The following is a 23,591-nucleotide window of genomic DNA, read 5'->3' as shown; positions in this document are numbered from 1 at the left end:
CTCATCCCAACTTGTAGCTTGTCTATAACAAAGTTCAGTGATTGACTTGTATCGGTTGCAAGGCTTTGAGATGAGCCAGCTGTAGTTTGAGGTGTGCACACCGCTATTGAAAATGAAACAGTTTGCCAGCCATGAATGGAAAGGACTGAGTGGGAAAATGCACCCACTGACCCACAGCAATACCACAACAGAGAGGGGATCACAGGAAGAAATGTAATTCGTTCAGCTCTCCTTCTTCTCTCTCAAACCCTCCTCCTTTTCCTTTTTTTTTTTTTCTGTATGAGTGATCCGTACCCCCCCCCCCACTCCCACCCCCCTCCCTGCCTCGCAACCATAATTTAAGGGGCTGAAAGGCGCTCTGAGCTAAGGGCTGAGAAAAGCCCTGAAGATGAGGTTCGGAGAAAACAGATGTGAGAGTTTTTGTTGAGGAGTTCGGAGGCTGGCGGGGTGGCGATAGGCTAATTTGAGCAGCATAAAGCCGGCCCCTTTTCATATGCAGAGTGGCGCTTTGATCGGAGGCTGATCAAAGTACGGGGAGTGGAGAGGATGGCGGGGGGCTCTTTGTTCCGGACAAGAAGGCATCTGCTGAGCTCTGCCCTCTTCTCCTATACCACTGCTTCAACAATGGCCGCCAAAGGAAAAAAGTGTCATCTGAGCACTGTAGAAAACAACACATAAAAAGAAGACCCGGTCAGTGTACGGGTGTGCATATAAATATAAATTTCACGTGGATCCGGGCTTATCCGCGCTCATAGCTGAGGCTCGACACGGGGGGGCTCCTTGATGGACTCTTGCCTGTCGAGAAAACAAATCAACTTGTTATTTTTGTGAGGGGAGAGCCATCTAAAGGATCAATTGAGGGTCGATGAAGAGCTTCGGGGGTGCTCATGTGCGTTGGTGATCTCAGGCAGCAGGCATAGCCCCGGACGCTCAGGAAACACTGGAGAATTTCATGGTGGGACAATAGTAGGCTGTTCAGCAGGGGGGAAATGAAAGAGAATCTGCTGGAGAAACGCTGCAAACCTTCATGATGTTAGGGATTCCCATACCGAGCTTCATTAGAAAATACAGCTCGTGCATGTTTACTGTGCTGTTCACCTGATGTTTAGCATTTACTTTACTCTTTGAAGGAAAAAAAAGAAGTGCGTGTGTTTGTATATAAATGTTGAGTGAGAGGAACAGAGAAACATTTTTTCATGCAGTGCAGAATATGATGATTTGTGTACATGTGTTTTTATTTGAATTGGACGGTATGACAAAGAAACATAATGCCATGGGAGACTCCAGATACAGCTAGTTAGACCCTGGAACAGCCTGCAGTGGAAAGTGATGCATATCCCAAATCCACAAGGCCTCTGTGCAACAAATGACCATATTTGTTCTAGTGCGTTGGGGAGACATTCATGTCTTTGACGAATGCATTTCTTGAACACAAATTTGTATCAAAGAGCTTAGACAGGTCCAAGGCCTGAAGACTAACTACTCCCCAATTAAGTCCATTTGGTTGATGAATGAGGTGGCGTATTGAGCCAGCAAACTTATAACGCCAAGAAAAGTAGTCTGCTTTCCTTATATGATCCCATACTGGGAAGAGTGTCCATTCCTGTTAGTGGAGTCATGATTCTCTTCTGTAATTATGTTATGTAAAAGGGATGGCCACTAAACCAGTTACATTTAACCAACTCCAGTGGCTCACCATTAGTAGCCAAGACTGAAGAAAGTATGGCTAACATTTCGAATGGTTGTGTTCTCTACCAGGTGATATTTGCCCTGAACCAGACCCTTCTGCAGCAAGAGTCTCTTCGGGCAGGCAGCCTGCAGGTCCCCTACACCACAGAAGACCTCATCAAGCACTACAACTGTGGAGACCTGAACTCCATCATCTTTAACCACGACAGCTCCCAGGTGGGTTTAAGCTTTTGGAGCTAGGACTGTAAATACTTTCAAGACCCATTTCAGATCATATTTTTCAGTACCCCTGATTGCAGATCCTTTGGCACGGCCTTTTCAACAAACCGAATTTCGAAGGAGAAGAACTCCCGCGTGGAAGCGATGGCTGCCTTCCTGGACTGACCAAACGTGTTTTTTTTGTCGATCCTCTCCAGGTGCCCAACTTCAACAACGTCACCTTGCCCCCCAGCGAGCAGATCACTGCCCAGGAGATCGACAGCTACTTCAGACAGGAGCTCATCTACAAGCGTAACGAGAGGATGGGGAAGAGGGTGCGCACCCTTTTGGAGGAGCACTCAGACAAGAGCTTCTTCTTTGCCTTTGGCGCAGGTCGGTCTCCTTCTGTCGTTAACTCCTTGGTTCTTACACAAACAGATTAAGTCACGAAGCCGGTTCAGTTCAGTCGGAGGTCATCTGGATGCCGACGAGGCCTAGGTCATGCATTCGATGGAATAAGTCGAAAATCTGATTATAGCTACTTAGAACAAATGACTTCAATTCTTTTCTTTGTGAGAAATGGCACTCGTCCGGGATGGAAAGGGCTTAGCTCAGGCCATTTAGAGTGAAGTACATGGGAGATCAACTCTTGCAAGTGGGAAGGCCGCTAATCAGCATTGTCGTCCTCTCTGACTGGGCTTTTCTGCAGTCTGTATGGCGGTGCTATCCAATTTTATTGGCAGAGGAGGAGGGTTGCCATGTCGGCTTCGTTTACCCCCAAGTTGGAAGCGGAGAATGTTGAAGGAGTTGGAGTACATCTCCGTGAACCTTTCGAGAGTTCACGGAGATGGAGCTCTATGGCCGACTGAGTCTGGCCCACTTCTCCTGCCAAGTCTCTTTCTAGAGCAAGAACCCTTCGCCATGCCACTACCCAGGCCTCCCTCCCTCCTCCCGCCAGCCCCATCTGTAATCACGTATGTTACAGCTGCGTATAAAAGTGCGTTGGACTTTAAAGTTGTGCTTCCCTTCGGTGTGAAATCGAAGCCCTCTGAGGCGATTACGTCACCTTTCCAGTTAATGACGGCCAAAGTGCTGGCCTCGTTTCACAGCCAAACGCAGGTTTACAAGAGCACGCCGCGCCTTGGTGCCCCCTGTGAGAACTATGAAGTCGCTCAGCCTTGAAGAGAGATGGTACCCAGTCCTTGGGCTAGCCACTGTCAGACCAGGCTATCATTCACATACCATAGGACCTACTTCTGCAGACAGATGTTTCAAATGAAGGGGAGGTCTGATTAAATGTATTTAAATTTTTAACTACCTGTTTGTGTTGTTTTAAATATCGGAGCAGGAGCCTCTAGATTTAAGACTGTGATAGGAAACATTCACAGTCGGCAACAGGGTATGTTTGATTCGTAGATAATATTAACCAAGAGTGTTTATGTGGGATTAGATGTTGGCATTCTTTCGGTCACTCGGCACTGCTTCGTTTCTTGGGCGGCTGATAAGGGATTTCAAGCCAAGCAGTGGGAGTAGTTGATAAGAACCACCGAGATTTGGGCAGCTGTGTATCTAAGCAAAGCAAACACACTTTTGTCCTTTTTTCGAAGCCGTGAAGTCATAACGGCTCCTGGGTTATTTGCACTTCTTTGGTGATGGAATGAGGGTTCTTTATCACCTGGACGGCTGACACCTTACGGAGCACAACACTGATGCAACGGTTGATGCAATCCGAATCGTCTGAATAGTGTAGATTGGAGTTGAGACAAATATTGTGCTCCATCAGAGATAAAAGCTGTGGTTGCTGGACTAAAGCCTGTACTGACTTGCCTGTTAGCAGGAACACCATGATTGAAACACTGATGTTGACCGGGAACATTTGAGCTATTTATCCTCTTCATCAGTCCAACCCCAGGGTTGAGAGAGTGGTCCGCTCCTCTGTGGACAGTGGCAGCTCTAAATGCTAGCAGAGGTCTTCACAGTCTGCTGAGCTCCCAGGCTTCAGGAAGTCTGGGAGTGAAAGCAGAGACCGCCTAATAGGTCTGCCGGACTCCTGGCTTTTGCAAGTCTAACAGGGCCTACATTTCATGACTCGTCCCTGCGGGTATTTAACAAGGGGGCCTCGTCCAATAAGGTGAGTGAAACCGATCCGGCCGTTCGCCCAGGAGCATCACCCTCAGACATGGAAGGCCAGGTTGCTCCCTATCATGAGGGCTTGGCTACAGACCGCAGCGACAGGAGGGGGGGGGGGGGGACGTGTCCTTAATTATTCCCCAGAGGGGTGAAAGGTGAGAGACGGGGGCCCCCATTCACAATGGAGCCCTTCATCCGAGGCCCCCCCCCCCCCCCCCCCCTGGCTGCTCTGTAACATCAGCTGTGAAGCCGGCCTTATCAGGGGGCCCCCATCTCATGTCCTCGCACTGTCCCACCGGTCGTGTCCTGAACTCGGGAGTGACGGAAAGCCAGGTTGGAGCATGTGTATCAGGGGTCGCGACAGAAGTTCCCCAACATCTGAAACTAGATGTGTAGGGAAATGACATTGTAATAGTTCAGAGAGGCATATCGGTATTTCCTTTAGATCTTTTAAGGTGACATTCGTCCGATAACCAGCTGTAGGAGTATGTGTATCAGGGGTCGGGACAGAAGTTCCCCAACATCTGAAACTAGATGTGCAGGGAAATTACATTGTAATAGTTCAGAGAGGCATGTCGGTATTTCCTTTAGATCTTTTAAGGTGACATTCGTCCGATAACAAGCTGTAGAAAACGGTGACATGACATTGTAGGTTCTTTTATGTTTGAGTTGGGTGAATAGAGTGGAAGAAATTGGAGAAAAAAATGTATTTGGTTCTTTGTAGTATGAGGAAATAATTCAAATTACATGGTCAGTGTTTTGGTGTAATGGAAGCTGAAGCTCTCTTGTTTATACTGTGGTGTTCACTGTTCACAGTAAAGAGCCATTAAAGCTGGGCAGACGAGGGAGGCTGGGGTGCTGATGCCAGAGTGAATAATATGGAAACTGGCTTAGGTTTATCTCTAGCCAGTGGGGTGAGAAATGTGCTGCAATGTTGTTTAAGTTTGGAGCTTTGCTTTACCCGATTTTCAGATTTTTCTTTTTCTGTGTGTCTCTCCAACACCCCCCCCCCCCCCCCCCCCCCCCGCACACACATACGCATGCATACAACCATACAACATACAAACTCCCACATTCTCACACTCTTACTTCCACTCCTTTCTTTTCATAACTCTGTCTTTCCCGCATGCATTCGGTATTTGAAGAATGTTATTTCCGTGGTGGTGGTGGTGGGGGGGGGGGGGGCGGCGCAGAACGGTGGTCACCAAAGTGTGGGTGTTGAGGACTCTGGTGGGCCACCAGTCGACTGTCCCACTCCTAGTCCAGACACACTGCTAACACGTGGCGGGCCGCCAGAGTGCATTGCCAGCCCCTGGCTCCACACTGGCTGGCAGATGGAGAAGTAATGAGGTCAAAAGATTGATACTTGTTGTGACTGTAACACAAACTGCTTTAATCACAGGATATCTGTCTAAGATCTGTCTGTGTCTTACTTAGCTGCCCTGCTGGTTATGGATTTGCCATATCAATGTTGTTCCAAGTGCTCCATGTGAAACATTGACTTTGTCAGATGGAGGAGCTTGAAACTTTGTTTTGAAGCAAAACTGTTGAAGACCCAACTGTTGAAGAGCATGCTCCTAGATAAATGGTACATGGTATTATATACAGTATATACTATGAATCAAATTTGGTTAAACACAATAATTTTAAAAATATATAAATGGAAATCGTAATGAATACGAATTCATTAATTACTTTCTCTGAAAAAATAAGAAAAAGGAACTGGTGACAATCCCTTTGTCAGCATTGACTTGAACTAAATAATTTGAAACTGTTGGTCAGTCCTGTGCATCGGACTGAAGCTGTTTTGTCCCAGTCCTGTATACTGAACAGTTTACTGGCCGACCTGCATGGACAGCTCTTTTGAGGCCTTGCCATAGCATTCCAACTGGATGGAAGTAAGGATGTCGCATCCACTCTGCTCTCGGTTTGTTAAAAGTTCTGGTACACTCCAAAATTCACGGCGCCCTCTGTGAATGTAAAGATGTTTTATTTGTTTAATCAGGATCACGTGACCAATGATTTGGACACCCAAAAAAAACACACCAACGGTTTGCATTATAGCCCAAAGCAATTAAAAGTCCAGAATATCCATGTTCTTTCTGTACTTGCCACTGTATGTTGTTTTTCATTTGAGGAAAGGGAACGACCAAATAACTGTGAGCTAATTACATCCTCAAATTCATCCCGTTTTCATCCCTTTTACTGGAATACTCGTGCCATCACTCACGGTAACTGATAATGGTCGAGGTGCACTGTACATTTGGAAGAACCATATGGAAACGATTATTGCTTTGGGTTTGAGCACTGTAACCCAATCCAGCTATACAATCTGTACCCATGTTGCTTATAATTTCTGCCATACCCTGGCCCTCCGTCTTTGATAAAATGATATGTTTATATATTGTTGAGGGGCCGAGTGCTCAATATCTGCAGGCAAGTACAGTTCCTGTGAGCTGTTAGAGGCAGCCTATTCATTTTCTACAGCTGCTCAGCATATCACATGCTCTTTAGTTCAACCACAAATTTAAATATTTGTGGGTTTAATTACAACCATGGTTGACCGCCTCAGTGTTTACCGTACTTTGAAATGTTTTACTCTTTTCACAGACAATTAGATTTGTCTTTGGTACCTCAGCAGGGTAAGACAGGCTAAGTGAATGTCTGGGTTATCTTAGCTGTTGGAGAGTTTAAGCTGTTATTTACAAATCATCTATGCTTGTCAGTGTGCGGCTTGCTTCATACCTTAGCAGTGAAATACTCACTCCATTACCAAGTCTCTCTGTTCTGCGGATATGGGCCAGTTGTCTCCTTTCATATCTGTTCAACATTTTCTTGTTTCCTCTGTCTCATAAACTGGTGTTTTACAGCTATTGGTGTTGACATGAGTATACGGATGTCAAACATGGCAGTAAAAAGGAGACTTCACACAGTTGACACTTTGCAGACACAGCTCTTTGCTAGAGTAATGCTACCCTACATTCCACCGCTGACGTACCTAACATTTAGTCTAGTCTGTCTCCAATATTTAAAGTAGGGATGTCCCAATGTGAAGAATCAGAAAATAACTAGTATATTCACCTAAATTACGTACATAAAAATTGCACAGACTGTGATCCAACACAATTATCTGTGTTTATTGGTCTTCATAGACGTAATATGAAATGCACAATAAGGGTATTTTTTTTATAAAGATAAAAAAGGAAAACTGGTATTTGTTTTTATTGGAAATGTTAGGAGTAAATTTAGTTTGTACTGTAAATGCACATTTGTCTTTACTCATGTAATCACATTTCCATTGTTTATTTAATACAAGATCCATTGTTGAAGATGAAGGATAAATCCAAAATTATACATTCCAAAAGCTACACGAAGACAACTCGGTCAAGGAAAACTTATCAAGGATTTAGTGTTCCGAGCAAAAATTAGATTCCGATTGTGTCACGTTTCCTGCCGTGTTCCTCCGTCTGATAGGGCAGCCTCTGGCTGCTGTGTGGTTCAGATGTTCAAGCATCACTCAGAACTTGTCACAACAGCCCCTCTGATTTATTGAAAGAGTTGAACTTCCCTGAACTCTGCTCCCTGACCCTGCAACCCACTGCCAGGTTAGCTGATGCACCTGGAAGAAAGCTTGATGTTTTTGCCCTCGGCCAAACTTTCATTTGGCACACAAATGCCCTCCCTACTATGAAAGGAAAGAAAATTACATATCTGTGGGTCTTGTTCTGCAATTGGTGATCCAGGCAGGACTTGTTATGAGAGCTTGTCCTTTTCATTTTAGACTACAAACATACAAAATTGTGCCTTGAGGGGAGAGCCATAAGAAAAACACAACTCCAATGATTTGTGACTTCCACGTTATTGAAAAAGCAACTTTTTGGGGTGGGGGGTTGGGATTGGGGTTGTGGTAGGGAGGGGGGGGGAGTGTCACCCTGAACTGGAATGATGTTGCAACTATGCATGTAGTGCATACAGTTGTCACTGAGGAAGTACATGACCAATGCAAAATTATAAATATAGCTCTATATATGTTGCATCCAGGCCATCGTCCAGTATAGGTGTTGCATGCGTCCAGGCCTTCATCCACTACTGGATGAAGGCCTAACAAAGGCCTGGACAGCTTCTCTCTTTTGTTTAAAGGTGAAGTGACATCCCTTTTTTTGTATGTCAGACTACACGTCATATTATACTTCTGTCAAATAATGGTCTGAGCACTGTTTGTGTGCTACTGGCGTTGGATTTGGGGACGTGATTGAATGCTTACGAAAGAAATCACGAGCTTTAACATGTCTTTCATTTCTAGAAATGCAAGTCCACTGAAAAAGGCTGTAATCAGAAAAACATGATTTCTGGTCTTGGAAAACAACATCAGATAGGTATTTAGTGAGCCAAGATGGACGGCTGGTCTTGTTTTGTTATATTACTGCATTGTTTACAGGGTTTCTGGGAAACATGCCGTTGTGTCTTTCCGGAGAGGGTTAGCTGGAAGGAATGGGAAAGATGGAAACAGTAGATGAGTTGAACAGCTGAGATGGAACAGGCCTGCGGGCTGTGTTGGGTCTTCAGATTGACTCACACCCCACTTCTAGAAGACAATCCGCAAGGCTCTGTACAAACATGGATTTCTCTCAAATCATCTGAAATCCGAATTACTGCCTGATTCGCTCTCTCTTGATCTAGAATGTGTTTAGTCCTAGAGATGATAAAAAATGTATATATATATATATTTTTTAAGACATTCCATGGCAAAAGATTTGGACTTGAGATGCCGTTTATTTTTCGAAACGTCTCACTTTTATGGAATTCTAACTTTGATCTGTCTTTCATTGCCCATAGTAAAGGGGCTTGTTGGCGTTCAACTCTCATAATTTCCCTCGCTTTCGTTGGCAAGGCTCAGGCATGAACAAACGAGCCAGAGATATGTAATCCCTTTGCTGGCTCCAAAGAGCCTGTGCCACCACACACTTTTCAAGCTGGTTTATTTAAGAAATGGCTTCACACCTTTCTCATCTGTACGTCCTGGGTTTTATGGTTCATAGCGGGAACCCAAAGAAGAATATGTGTCGAGCACAGCTGCACATGCCCACCTTAAAACTCCAGTTACATCCAAGCCGGATGTAGCCATTCCTGTTCAGTCTTGATCCTTTTTGCCAAAAGAGACCCGTCTATCGAATGACTGTATTCATGTCGGCTATTTTATGTGACGGTTTTGAAATGTTCTTGTTGGTGCATGAAGCTATTGAGAAAATGCCGAAAAAGAAAGTGTGTCCACATCACATGACACAAACCCCATACATCCTATTTAGGTTGGAAATCTGCTCGACGCAAAATGACTTGGCTGCCAGGACTTTATTTTTCACTGGGTGGACATTGTTGATTTTATTTTGACTGTGACAGTTGTGTGGTTATCCTGTCTATCATCCTCTGATTGTATGCTGGCCCAGTGAAGCTAATTATATAGGATTTCATGTCAGTATCCACCAAAAATGCAGACTTTACATGGGCAGCATGTCAAGTTAAAGTCTTATGCGGTCATAGTGAAGTGTTTAAGTATGAACCTGATCCCATTCACCGATGCCCTCCCGGTCTCTGGTTATCACACTGGCATCTCCGGAATCAAAATTCCTCCATTGTTTGTTTGTCATGTCTTTCCTCATCCACCTTGATTTCAATCTCGCCCTCGCCTTCTCCCTACATTATCTTCTGTGCCCGGCTCTCCCTCGCGCTCTTCCACCAACGATTATTTCCAACTGCGTTTTAGTCTTGAAATCCTGAACCGGCAGGTCTTGCGATGCCAGGGGGTTGTCGGAAAAGTACAGCTGCTTAAATGCTCATTGACTCAAGAAATGTATCGTTTTGAAGGAAATTGTATGACTTCATCTTCAGAAAGGAGCAAAGTTATTAATGAGTTCATGGTAGAATACTGCAACAACATGTCAAGGTTTCGTTTGGCTCGAATCGCTACTTTTACTTTATATACGAGGTTTAATATAGGATCTACATCAATACAATAAGCCAAGGTACCCAAGGCCGAAAGAGATTTGGTGCTCGTATAAATTCTGATTTAGTACATTGATTTTGCAGCCAATCTGTAGCAGCAGAGAAACTGGATTATTCTAGTGACTGTCCTGTTTAGAATGACAGTCTGCATTATTAGAATATTGGGTCGTTTTGAAAGGTCAGGGGGGGGCAATTATGGCAGTAAATGAATCTGTTATTTTCTGTATTTCTGTGTCATAGCAACTGGCTCGTGACGGCTGAAGACGGTAGTTACACAGTTCAGTACTCACTGGCTTCGCTTGTGCTGGAACGGTACAAGGCCGTTATTTTCCAATTAAACCGTTTTCTTCTTCTTCTTCATCATGCGGGTCCTGTTTTGCGTAATGTACTTTTCGTAACATCCTTACGGATGGTCTTTTTTCCATTCCACTCGCCTTTCTCCATCCATTAGTGCAAAGTCACGTATAATGATCAGAAACGGAGCACGGGTCGGAATTGACCACTTCCTAATTCAGCCAGACGGGTCAGAGGACACGGGCCCGACCCGTTCAGACAATCCGCTCGCCCATGTTTCACCTGTGTTAAGTAGTTGGTGTTAAAAAGGGGCGTGAATGGACGTTCCGCCTCGGTGGACTGGGAGAGGACTCCAAGTTCCCTCTGCTCCAGGTTTTAGGCTCCAGGTCTGAACAGGCTGTCCAGGACAGGGCAGGGCAGGCGTCTCTGGAAGCCCTATTAAAGCTGTTTACTCAGTTGTTTTGACCGGAGAAGGAGAGGGGGGAGGGAGGGGAGGGGAGAGGAGAGGAGGGGGGGGGGGGGGGACTCCAGGTCCTTGTTGACATGTTTACCTAGTGTTAGCCCCCCTCCCTTCCCCTCCTCCCCCCCCCTCAAACAGGACATATCTCAGTGGACCAGCCCTGCGTGGTTCTCATCAAGGCGACCTTACAGCTACCTCAAAAGAGCATGCCGGTTTTTAGAACATTTCACCATCGCATCAAGTCCTGTCAAATAAAAGTCCTTACGGTCTCTAGAACTTTAACACTTGGTAATCATGTAGCAGAGGAGGGCGTATTGGCAGTCCGTTTTAGTAGGTCCTAGTTATTTAACAGCTTGAGCCATCTTGGCTGCAGTGAGGGATACTAATGTACTCCTACTGTACTTGTCAGCGCTCCTCCCTCCCCTCTCGGCCTCTGCCCCCAGCAGACTGCAGTGCTCTCTGCCCCTGCCCCCAGCAGACTGCAGTGATTTCTGCCTCTGCCTCGAGCAAACTGCAGTGCTGTCTGCCTCTAACAGACTGCAGTGCTTTCTGCCTCTGCCTCGAGCAGACTGCAGTGCTCTCTGCCGCTAACAGACTGCAGTGCTCTCTGCCTCTAACAGACTGCAGTGCTCTCTGCCTCTAACAGACTGCAGTTCTTTGTGGCTGTCAGGAATGCAGCCTACGAGAGAGATGTGGACATAAACAGCAGAATGGGCCTCCATGGCACTGAATGGTGTTCTGGACGTTTATTTACTTAGCATGCGTAATGTTTTGGTAACTGCCGCTCAGCCCCGGTTACAAGTTGTAATGTAAATATTGCAATGTATGGAAAGAAACTATATTTAAAGGCTTGCCATATGTTCTAATTACCGGAGAAAGATTGGAAGCACTGTCTGCTTTTATAGCCAAAATGTTTCACTGAGAGAGATCGGTTTGTTAGTATTTAACTACTGACAATGGACATTGGTCCATTAGACTGACAGAAATGGGTAAATTCCGCGTCACTTCAAAGTTGTAAAAAAAAAACACACAAAAAAACAGAATCCTGCAGTGGAAGTGTTGAAAGGAAGCTTTCAGCCCAGCCACTGCTCTTATATACACCATCAGGTTTGCTCGGGGTGGAGTTTTGCGGCCTTGGTATGCCACCTGAAGTGACCACGATGAATGTTGGGCGGTTGACTTTGGCCCGTCCACAGGCCTCTCCGGAAGCATGCTCGGTGTCAATAAGACCATTCAGCACCGTCGATATTCCACGCGGCGTCAGGTCCCGTTCGACCCATACGAACTGGCTCTCTCCCGGCCTTGATGCATGCCTCTCCACACGCACGGTGGGTGTGCAAGAGAGACCTCAGATGGACTCTCGCAACTGGGCCGGTCTTTCTGATCTTTTGTTTTTCGAGCACGACCATTTCATCACACTTTGCCTCCCCCTCTCCATAACTCCACCCCTCCCTCCCCTTTTGACGGGCGGTCGAAGGATGGACCAGTATGAGTAATGATGAGGACGGCTCTGTGTGTGCACTCTCAACCGCAGGAAGCCTTCGAGGCACCCCTCTGTCAGAAAGAGAGCTCAGGGCACCGGCTGACAGACCAAACGTCACAGACAGACTCGTGTTCGAACACGTTGCTTGCTGCTGCTTTATCGGAACCCTCGCAGAAGCCAGTAGCGCTCTGGGACAAACCGTTGCGAGCCAGCGCAAACGCGAAAAGAACCGTGTATCACAGTAGCCGTACATTTGTAACGGTAGATTAGCCCGCCTCGGAGTAAGTGGCACACCCAGGGAAGTATCGTGTCGTCTTGCGATAGGAGCTTTCGCCCGTCGCTGTTCGCTTTCAGAGAGAGACGACTTGTCAGACGTTCTAAAGGCCTAGCTTGGCATTTCTAGACCAGGTCTAGTACCGTGGTCAGTTGATTTGGAAGAAGGGTTTTCTTTCTGCTCGCATGCCAGGTGGGGTTCAAAGGCCCACTGTGAGCAGGGAGAGGTTGTCAGGAATCACCTGATGGATCTGGAGCTGGAGGTCCTTTTGGCTGCCAAAGGCTACAATGCAAAGACAGAGTAATTGCAAGAAAAGTGTTACAGTTGAAGCATAATTTTCGGTTTCTTCTCTCGCTCTCTTGCTCTCTGGCTCTCTGTCGCTCGCTCTCTCTCTCTCTCTCTCTCTCTCTCTCACACACACACACACACTTTCTCTCTCACTTTCGCTTGCTCGCTCTCTCGCTTTCGCTCGCGCTCTCTCGCTTTCTTTCTCTTTCTCGGGCCAAGACGTCAATCATCTGTAATCAGAAATGCCTGTTTTTGTTTGAGCATTTAATTCCCCCCGTGATGGAACAGGAATCGATTTGAAACATTTTAGCGTGATTAGGCCTAAGCTATTATTGGAAGGGATGCTGCTGCGAGAGTTTTTGGATCACCTATGTGGGATCCAATTTGTTTCTGACCTGTGCTGCCATCTCAGGGGCTTCGGCTATGCCTCAAATGGGGAAACTCGCATGTACATGTGAAGTGCTTGGGCACTGAGTCCCACATTAACATCAATACGCGAATGGGCTCATTTGAGTCAATGTAGCCAGCCCTCTAAGTAAACTGTTATTTCAGTGGTTAATCACCTTTTAACGACTCGAGTTTCATGTTTTCATATAAGTTTGCAATTATCCATCTTCTGAACCGACCCTCGGTCGCTCTTCTGGCTTTGTCACACCACGCGGTCTGCGATATGTCTGGCGGGTCCAAAGTCCCAGCACTGTTTAGTCCTTCACACACGCACACACACACACACTCACGCACACTCTTATCGGAATGTTGGTACTGTTATTTGATGACGTTCCATGTCTTCTGGCCGTCGCAGCCAGCCCTGCCTTCTCCCCGTATAAGTCCCCGTCAGCGCGTAGCCCCAGTCCCGGAGCGCAGCTCCAGATCGACGGCTTAACTCGCGAGGTCCAGCCTAAGGGACTATTGGTGGCACTCAGTCCGTTCGCACGGGGGGGCTTCCCCTTTGAAGTTTCCCCCTCAGTGTCCCAGTGTCGCGGTGGCCTCTCCATTTGTCCCACCGTAATCCCCCCCGTGAAGTGACCCCCCCCCCCCCCTCCCCTCTCATAAATCAGGTTGAGCCGTGTTTCCAAGCACGGGCAGGCCCACCTTCCCCCTCCTTCTCCCTTTTCCCGTCTCCCTCCCACTCTTTGGGCCCCCCCCCCAACCTCGCCCCAACCACCCAATACCACCACCAACCAGCGATGCAACACAGGGTTAGAGCAGAAGGGTACATCTGTTTCGAGGCTGGCACTTTTCGTGGGGTTTAGTGTATTTCGCTGTGTTGTTTTTCACTCGTGTCTACGCTTTGCGCTTGCCGCAGAAGCACATTGTATTGCCCTCCAACATTGTTGTATCAGAAATATGGTACTGATTGTTCCAAGTGCAAATACTGATTTGCTGACCTTAAGTCAAGGTCCTATCGTTTCTGTACAGGTCACTGTTGAGTCATCGGTAGTTATTCATTGCCTAATTTGTAGTTTATTAGTGACCTGTGGTAGTTAAGGAGTTCAGTAATGATGGGTCCCCATGGAAACGCCAAAGTGCTCTTCGTTGTGTACTCTAGAGCACATGAGTCTCATTTTTAGAATCGTTTCCAAAGAACACACAAACACAGCAAATACCATCGGCTTAAACATTCTCCCCATCTTCCGGAAAAATCTTCCCTTCCCCGCAAGCCTCGTTGCCGTCGGTGTGGACTCGAAGCCATTTTCTTGTCTTCTGTCCTGACATTCAAAAGATATATTCCTTTTGGTTTCAACTCATAACAAGAGCGTACTTCTCAGCTGATGGCCCACCTGTAGTCCTCATCTCCGCGGCTCCCCCTGCCTGTGTGAGAAGCTGACTGGCTTGGCCGGCCCTACAGAAAGGTGCCTTGATGGTTACGGCCCTCCATTAGGGCTAGATTAGGACCCTGGGGCCTTTGTTTACCCATTTCTATGGTGCATGGCTGAGCAGTTGAACACAATGAACCCCCCCCCCCCAACTCCCATTGTGAGTGTGTGGAGGAGAATGGAGACCTCTTGACATGCAAGCAACCTGAAGCCTCAATGCCTCACTACACCTAGTTGGGTTTTGGAGTGGAGGAGCCCGAGAGAAGAGGAGGAGGAGGAGACGGAGAGTGGAAGGGAGAAAGGGAAGGGATGGAGACGAGAGAGGGGTTGTTAGGAGGGGTGGAGGAGAAAGGAGAGGAGGTGGAGGTCTTTCCGTCCAGGTCAGAGGGCAACCCCCCTCACCTCCCCCCCCCATCCCTCCCCCCCCTTCAGCCGCTGGGCTTCATTAAACACTCCTGTAAACACGGCGTCGATCCCGCACCAATTATTAACAAGGGAAGAGAATGACGGGAGGGGGGGGGGGTGCCCCCACCCGGTGGCTCACCAGGTAGAGCGCACGCCATGTGGGCTGGGTCCCTACTGCAGAGTCCCGGGTTCGAATCCTCCATGCTGCATGTCCTGCTTTCCTTCTCTCTCTCTCCCCTGCCGTGCTTGTCATACTGAACGGTCGATATAGAGTGAGAATGGCAAAAAATATATGTAAAAAAATTAAATGAAACGCTGAACTATTCTTTCACTGGTATTCATCCTGTCCTCCAATTGTCAAGTGTATGGAGGCCGCTGTGTGTGTGTGTTTTAGAAGCATGATATGAATGCAGCCAGAGCTTCTTGTAGACTAGGTCCCAGGGTCCTGGTGTCTGTCCGTCACATGCGCCGCTCAGTGGGGTCCAGGTGGGGAGCGAGGGAGGGAGCGAGGGAGGGCCGGTGTAAAAGCATGCCGCGAAGCGCTCGGTTCCTCCAGTGTGCGACGAGTGGACGTTGTTGCTGGGATCCCGTGGCTGAAAGGAGAACTGTTTATATTGCAGGTCACTTCCTGGGCAACAACACGGTGATTGATGTGCTGAGGAGTCAAGGATACGAAGTGGAGCACACTCCCGCTGGGCAGACCATTAACAGGTAATAATACACCCTGAGCTGTCCTCACTCCCCCCCCCACCCCTCCCCCTGAACACACCTCTTCTCCTCCCTTAACCCCTCACCCCCCCGCCGCTCCGTATCTCAACTTCCCCCGAACCCTGTCTTAGCGTCTGCCGACACCTGAAAGTGATCACTTTGAACAAACAGTTGTTGTAATGCATGCACACACACACACACACACACAGGTAAGCTTCAAGGTTGTTGTACCCTATGGACGGTGGATTGATTGAAAAAGAGAAAAGTACAAACTCATTGATTCGAGGAAAATGTACCTGTTCAGTCATGGCCTTAAGTCCAGGAAACGTGGCTTCTGAACGACAGGGAGGAAGACCTTTGCTTCTGTCAGCCACAAGCTTGTTAGGGTTGTAGGAACTGAAGCATTGCTTCACAGATGCTTGTCTTCGCCTGGGCTTTGGAACACAATATTGAAGCGATAAACAAGTTGAGACCACAAAGCCAGTTGAGTGGTATCCCTTTTTTTGTCACTGGTTAGCAGGAACGATCTGGTCTCTACTGGAATCCAGTGTGGACCACTTAAAGGTTACCATGGTTTTAAGGGAAATTGTATAACTAAACCGCTCGAGAACATCTAGACCATAAACATCTATACCACTGGGGTTTCAAACGGGTTTGCTCGCATAAGGTCTCACCCCACCTTTACAAGGTTCCTGTGGTGAATACCGGCCTACCTTTGGTCCCCAAAAAAGAAGAGAGTATCTTGTTCTTCCTCAGATTTGTTTCTTATTATGATTTCTTCGAGAAACCGGTCCCTGTAAAATTGGCACACCATATTTTATCACTTAAATCGGTGTATGGTTACACGGCCGTCTGCCTTGTTCGGCATGTACCCGTTGCCCCGGGCCTGTGTGGTATTTATTTGTTTTTGACCGAATTTCAAATGGAAATCATTTTCCAAGTAAGCACACTCCTACTTGGTGTAATTTCACCCCGAGACCTAAAACAGATGTTGAGTTCCGCTCGGGCTGTCGTGAAAAATGTGTTATCTTCGAACAATTGCAGAACTCACCAGCGAGAAGCCTTTTTCCGTGTTCCTCTGCAGGAAGATCCGCTGCTCCTTCTGACGATGCATGTGTCTTCACCTCTTTATTGAATCAGTATTAGCTTTACATATCCCCCCCCACCCCCTCGTTGTTGACTTGAGGGACATTGGGCAACCATTGCACGTTTCTCGCTGGGACTGGCTCGTAATCCGCTAATCAGGTAATGAGTCGCATTTTCGATGTGGATGTCGGGCAATTTGAAAAAGGAATAATAAATAACACCCTCGTCAGGGTGGCCGCCTCTTTTTGCGCCGCCGCGTTGGAACGCCTCCTCGTGGCCGAACCCATCCTCCAGAATCCCCGAGCCTCCCCCCGAGCCGTCTGAATAACCACCATCCACTTCATCAGCTCCACAACACCCCCCCACCCCCCCTTTGGGATCCACATTCACCCCCCGACTCAAACGGGGTCTTTGTGTTCGCCGCGAGCTCGGCTTCTCGGGTCCTGACGGCCAGTATGAATTTTGATTTGCACGGCTCTTAAGCTGCCGTCATTGAAAAAAAAAAAAGGCTCTTGCGGGTCCCAGGGTCGGCCGGTGGCACATGGGAACGGTGCCGGTATACCGGCTAAGTGTTTCCGGGGGAAGGGGACGGGGCTCCTGGGACAATGGCGTGTTAGATGTTTGCTTGAAAGGCGGCGACTTGCGTGTCATTGTGGGGCTGCCGTCGTTAAGGGCGGGAAACGGAGCGAGAAACTTTTCGGGGGGGCGAACGCGGTTGTTCAGAGGCAAGGACTTCTCGAAAGGAAACTCATATGCGTGTAAAAAAAAAAAAATATATATGTTTTGTCTTGTTGTGTAGGGGGAATAAAGGTTTTCCCCACGGAAGGAATCAGACTGTCACATCTTTTCGTTGGCACTGTAGGTTATCAACCTGTCAGCTCCCTTCCATCTGACGGAGATGTCTATCCATAGCAGCGGTGCTAGATAGTGCAGGCCTCCTGTTGTGCCACTGTTGTGACTGTGGGTGGCTATCTCGGTGTGCCAATCAGTGGGTAATGTGGCTGGCCTTGTCTCTCTCCACCTGCATGATCAGACCAGGCAGACAGACAGACAGACAGACAGACAGACAGACAGACAGACAGACAGGCAGACAGGCAGACAGACAGGCAGGCAGGCAGGCAGGCAGGCAGACAGGCAGACAGACAGGAGCCCAGAGGCTAGTCCCAGGAGAAGAGAGCAAGATGGTGAAGATAGGTTTCACCCAGGAAAAATAATCCCTGTGTTATCTGGGAGAATCTCAGATATGTCCTCTTGAACCCAGGCCTGAAGTCAGCTGCTCTCTTTCTCACACATAGGCACGCACATGCATGCACTGAACGGAACCATGCACTCTGTTTGATTTTCGGTCTATTTTTCCCCTCTTCATATTCCGCAAACAGCACACACGAACGCACACACACACATATTTCTTCGATAAATTGGAGCCGAGATTGGAGGAGACACAGGAAGCCTGGTGATCGGAACATTCCGTCGTAAATATGCACAACCGAGTGGATAAAGGGGTTTGGCTTCCCACTTCATTCGCACCAGTCCAGCTGTAATGGATTCCTGTAATGTTTTAAACATAATTTGAAACCACATGTATGTGTGTGTGAATTAACTCATCAGGGATGGCCAATGATTCATCAGAAGCAGATGGCTCTTAAATCTTGGAATGGGAGCGAAGGGTATCCAAATCAACACAGTTTAGATATCTCAACTGGATTATTCCGAATCCTATGTCGCCATTGAACAGATGCAAAACTCGCCTGCATAGCCATCACACTCATCATAAGGCTTAGGGAATAAGCTTAGTCCGTCTTTTTCCTTGTTTTATGCTCATCTCGTGCCATTTCTCTCGTTTCCTTGCAGCGGGAGAGGCTCCAAGTTTTACCCGGTTCAGACGGGCCTTTCCCTGGGTCAGGACGTGGACGAGCCCCCTCACCTGGAGCCCTTCCTCCACGAGCTCCACGAGGACCAGCAGCGACCCCTGGAGGACGGCTCGCTGCCCCACATGCTGCTGCCAGACAGCCTGGACCTGCTGGAGAAAGTGGAGCGCAAGCTGAAGAAGAAGCGACGCAACAAGCAGAAGAAGCAGAGGCACCGGCAGTTCAACGACCTCTGGGTCCGCATCGAGGAGAGGTGAGAAGGGCTGAAGTTTGAACGACCTCTGGGTCGAAGGCCGGCATTGCGGCCTTCAAATGTTAGTCCTGGTTGTTGGTGGGGCAAATCTCTCGGGTATCAGTTGGCAGCTCAGGTCTGGCCAGTAGCCGCCGCCCTCCCTCCCTCCACCCCCCCCCCCCCCCCCCACACACCCATCTACAGGATCTAACTGACACTTCCCCCCTCTCAGGCCTGCAGGCTAAACCAGCCATCGTATCAGGTCTCCAGCTCCTTATGCGACGCCTAGCCCTCCTACCTGCTCTGCCTGTCAGGGTAGGAATCTGTCTAGACTGGTCCTGCCACTGGGCTGGTGGATCCGGGTGTGCAGTATCCGCTCACTTGGGAAACATGCATCCGATCGGTCCAAGCCTTAGGCCCTTTGTGGCCCCAAATGTTTTTGTATCTGTTCTAAGTATAACCGTAACGAGTAACTATATACATCTTGCTTAACTGTTAAGAGTCTGTGTGCTTCTTTTGATGTACCTGTACCTTCTGTTGACCCGTTTGAACAATATCGACGGGGAGATTAAACCCGTTGTCATAATAACACGTGTACTTGTTTGAATTGGAACAAGAAACGTGTATTTTTGTGATTGTTGCGTCTAGTCAAGTTGTTGCGAGGTGGTGGAAACTGACTCGCAGCCTCAATCCCTGTTTGTTTCCGAAACTGTTGACACAGATGTAGGATGTGAATGTCATTTACGTTTTCAAACACTGGAAGAATTTATTTGGACTCCGCTTCGGACTCCTGCGTGTCAGTCCAGGGTCTGTCAGAGTCTGCTACTCCAGACTTTATTTATTTGTTCTTTATGGAGAAAAAAAAGCCTGTTTACTGTGGCTGGTCCCAACATACACGGGAGATTTCAGTGGTTCCTTAGCTTGCAAGAGCCAAATGAGAGGAACATGATTGAAGGGCACGTTTTCCCTTCAAGGAAAAAAAAAGAAAAACGGTCCAAATGTGGATGTTATGTCTGAAAACGGGGTCACGTTATTATTCATATTCCAGATTTTCACTGAGGAGCATTTGAGCAATAATTTTTTCAAGTCATCTTTTTTTGGGGGGGAGCGGTTGAAGAACAAAGCAGCATTTCTCTGGTCTTTTTGATGCGTGACGCGTCAGACTTGATTACGCTCCACGCTCCAGATTTCAATGGCAGGTCTTTGTAACGCAGGTTAAACTAAAATAAACCCGCTTAAAGTTCCAGAACTCAAGGCAATAAACCCCCCCCCCCCCAAAAAAAAAAGAAATAAACGTAACTTTTCTAAAATAAGCACAAAATCCAAGGCTAAATCCAAGTACTGTAGCCAAGGCCAATCAATGAAATGTAAATATTAGTAACCACAAGCATATGCCATAGGATGAAAAGATTTGCATTTAGGTCTTATTAAAAACGCAATAGTAGGTTTCAACTCTGGGCACATGTGCCTAAAACGTTCACCACCATGATTAGTCCTCACCTTACTACTAAGCCCACCTGTTAAACAACCACTTCAACCGAACATGGTCTTATTAAGAACATTCTAGTGTCTGGTCCTTATTTAATTTAATTTGCTTCTGGGAGAGGTAGCAGGGGTATGGTCTCTCTCTCTCTCAGGCAACGGTCCTATATAGGACTCCAGTGTTTGTTTTGACTGGCTGGGACCCAGTCACAACGGCAGCAACCCTGCAGCCTGGCTTCAAACAGGCCGGCAGAAACCATTTAATAGCCAGGCTCAGTGGGCTAGCTGGATAGACTATGGCCCACTGCCCTCCAGGAGCACTGGCATCCCAGTCCTAGGTCTGGGCCACTGCAGCCAGCTGGCCCCAACGTTGGCACCTTAGCAAGCTCTTCCCACGGATCGCTTGTGTCTCTTGTAAAACTCGAGTTATTGGTCGTGGCTTTCTCGGAGTCGTCCCTGTTTGCGTTGTGGTGCGTTCGGATTTCCATTGTGTTGTTTTGTCTTTAATCATGGCCGTCGTGACTTGTGGTTCGGGCGGCACTGGAGGATTTCCCAGGGGGGGATGACCTTTAATGTTGCTTCCAAGATGTTTCACTTTACAATCTGTCGACGTCGAATTAACATGCTGAAGCACTTTTGTGCGATCAATCAGGATTTTCAGAAGTGGACACTAACATGATCTGGACTTTCTTGGCACCCTTTAGAGAATTAAATTGACTGCTTTTAAACTGCAACTGTGGAAAGTCCAACAAAACTCATTCATGTCTCATCATAGGAGCGGACCTGTTCTGTAAGGCAAGGGACTAGACATGCTAATCAATCACAGAGTTGTGCGTGTTACGATCAGAGCTCCTGCTGGGAATGATTCTAACCCGTAGCGTCCTTCCCTGTGTTTCCAGCACCACGGTCCAATCACCACCTCCCCCGCTGGTGCGCATCATCAATGGCTACATCACCGCGAAGCCCCCGGAGAGAGTCCATCACGGGAGAGCCAATCACGGGAGGCCGTCGTCAGGCTCGTCTCCTGCCCCGTCCTGGTCGGCCCTCAACCTGCTGCTAGCGCTGTTCCTTCACGCGTGGACTCTGCTGGTCTAGAGCGGAAGCGCAAACGCTGTTCGGAAACGGGATGGAACGGTTACCTGATTTGATTGTAACAACACCAAAATCCTTTGTTCTAACCTCTACGTTCGATAGTTTTTTGTTTGTTTATCCCTTTTTTGTTTTTTAGGAACCCAATCAGCTCTTACCTTTACAAAACGAAAACATCTCGTCCACCCTTTATTTATTCTTCACTTTGAGAAGAATCGGTTTTGTATCGCATAATACTGTGGGGAAATTGTATATACTGTATCTACATATTATAGATGCATTTTAGAAATATGAAAATTAATGGTTGAATGTCAATGTTTGTTGTTTATAAATAGTATTACAGTATATTTTTGAAACTACGTCAGATACTAACTACCATAACCCATAATGGTTTCCCCTAGATTGGAATTGGATTTTGTGTGGGGGTAGAAACATGATTGTACCATTGTTAACTATGGCTTTTTGGGGTTGTTTGTGCTGTGAGGAAATTGTTAATGTTTTACATAGAAATTTTGTGTTTAATTTATTTTACAATATAGTTGTAGATCATCTAAATAAATGTCTTTCTTGTAACTGTTCATCCACGTTGCTGTCTTCCCTGTACCTTCTTTAAACCCTGGTCATACAACGTCGTCAGAAATTACTTTCATCATCGTGTAGCTCTCTCCTCTTTTGTGGCGTGAAATTGTAATATTTTGCTATAGTGTTGAGAGAACAAAAAATATCTATTTAGTTAATACGTTGGTGCTAAAGTCGGAGTGAAGACGCTGATATGTTTGCACACCCTAGTAGCCGTCGGGCTTGTTCAGTGTGTGTTGAGTGAAATCTGTAAAGCCACTGCTAGTTAGTTTTGTTCATCTGATTGCCTGCAGTGGAAGCTGTGAAAATATACAAAGGCCGATAATAATTTATTACGCAGGACTACAAGCAGTGACACCAGGAAACTCCGATTTATGACCCGTTTACCAGCAGTCAAAACACATGCCCTTGACAATACTAGATTATTGTGCGCTGATACATTTACGGCCTGTTTGTTCTCACCGTTGCTTAGTTCAATGCAATAAAACAGCAGTGTTGTTTTTGTGTGTGGCCCTAGTCTCTCCATGGAACAAATGTTACCATATGCTAAAACTCTGACGAGGAGTACTTTCACTCTACTACGAGCATTTCTATGGTAAAACCATGTGTCTTCCGGAGGGTCCCTTACCTATTTGAGGTCAATATGTCAATAGTCTGCCCTGAACTGAAAGCACAGCTTTGTCTATGGGTCTCCTGCTTCTTGGTCCATGTTCTAACCCTAACTCCCCCCCCCCCTCCCCCACAGCCTCAGCCTAGATGTTCCTCCACCAGAAGGACAGGTCATGTTTTCTCTCCCCTGCAGCAGCAGCAGCAGCTGCCACCAACGCTGCCGTGGCTTCAAAGGCAGGATGAAGCAGGGCCGACGCTCTACAGGAAGGGGGCGGGGGGGCTGGGTTGGGGTGCGGGGGGACATTACACACCTGCGATTGACCCCTCTTTAATGTCCAGAAGGGTTCAAATCCGCGTGATTTGTAGAGGGGGCAGTGGGTCAAAGGGCTACATGGGAGTGTCGTTCAGCCTTACCGTTCTTTAGGACAGTTTATTTGTTTTCGATCATTGTTGTTTGGTCTGCTCTTGTTCATTGAATGCATAAACGTTGTCAAGAGATTAAGGTGTTTTTCGAACTAAAACGTGATCGAAGTATAACATTTTCGGAAGGTTGACATTAAATGGGATCATTTCCACATAAAAGTAGGTTATCAAAGAGCATCTGATCTTTAGATGGAACAAACATTGAATGTTCCCTCTATACTATTTTTTCAAAAGGTATTCAAAATGCTAATGACCGAATTTGTTCAAAAGAGTGAAACAGTTTCACAGCATACTTCTATAGCATGACCCTCAAAGCCATCTCCCTTCATCCTTCAGTTGCATTTAGATGTATTGTTCAACATCAGTACCCATTCCAATTGATGCACAGGTCAAAGAACAAATCTGCATTTTCCGAATAATTTGTTGGCACGACACCTCGATCCCCACGTCAACAAACATCAACTCGTGATGTGAGTA

At 47.1% G+C, this 23,591-nt stretch overlaps 1 protein-coding gene across 1 annotated transcript in view; it reads left to right on the top strand.

Annotated features, from left to right (window-relative positions):
- trabd2a (TraB domain containing 2A) overlaps window positions 1-22,081 on the top strand; it is a 33,616-nt gene extending 11,535 nt beyond the window's left edge. Inside the window, exons 3-7 of the mRNA XM_047014929.1 lie at window positions 1,759-1,905; window positions 2,106-2,280; window positions 15,659-15,749; window positions 18,684-18,953; window positions 21,314-22,081. Coding sequence (XP_046870885.1) covers window positions 1,759-1,905; window positions 2,106-2,280; window positions 15,659-15,749; window positions 18,684-18,953; window positions 21,314-21,509 — 879 coding nt within the window. The 3' untranslated portion in view covers window positions 21,510-22,081. The remainder of the gene's footprint in view (window positions 1-1,758; window positions 1,906-2,105; window positions 2,281-15,658; window positions 15,750-18,683; window positions 18,954-21,313) is intronic.
- Window positions 22,082-23,591: the final 1,510 nt, after the last annotated feature.

This window comes from Hypomesus transpacificus, unplaced genomic scaffold (assembly GCF_021917145.1).
Source record: "Hypomesus transpacificus isolate Combined female unplaced genomic scaffold, fHypTra1 scaffold_27, whole genome shotgun sequence".
NCBI lineage: Eukaryota > Metazoa > Chordata > Actinopteri > Osmeriformes > Osmeridae > Hypomesus > Hypomesus transpacificus.
This window is presented reverse-complemented; position numbering and strand designations above follow the sequence as displayed.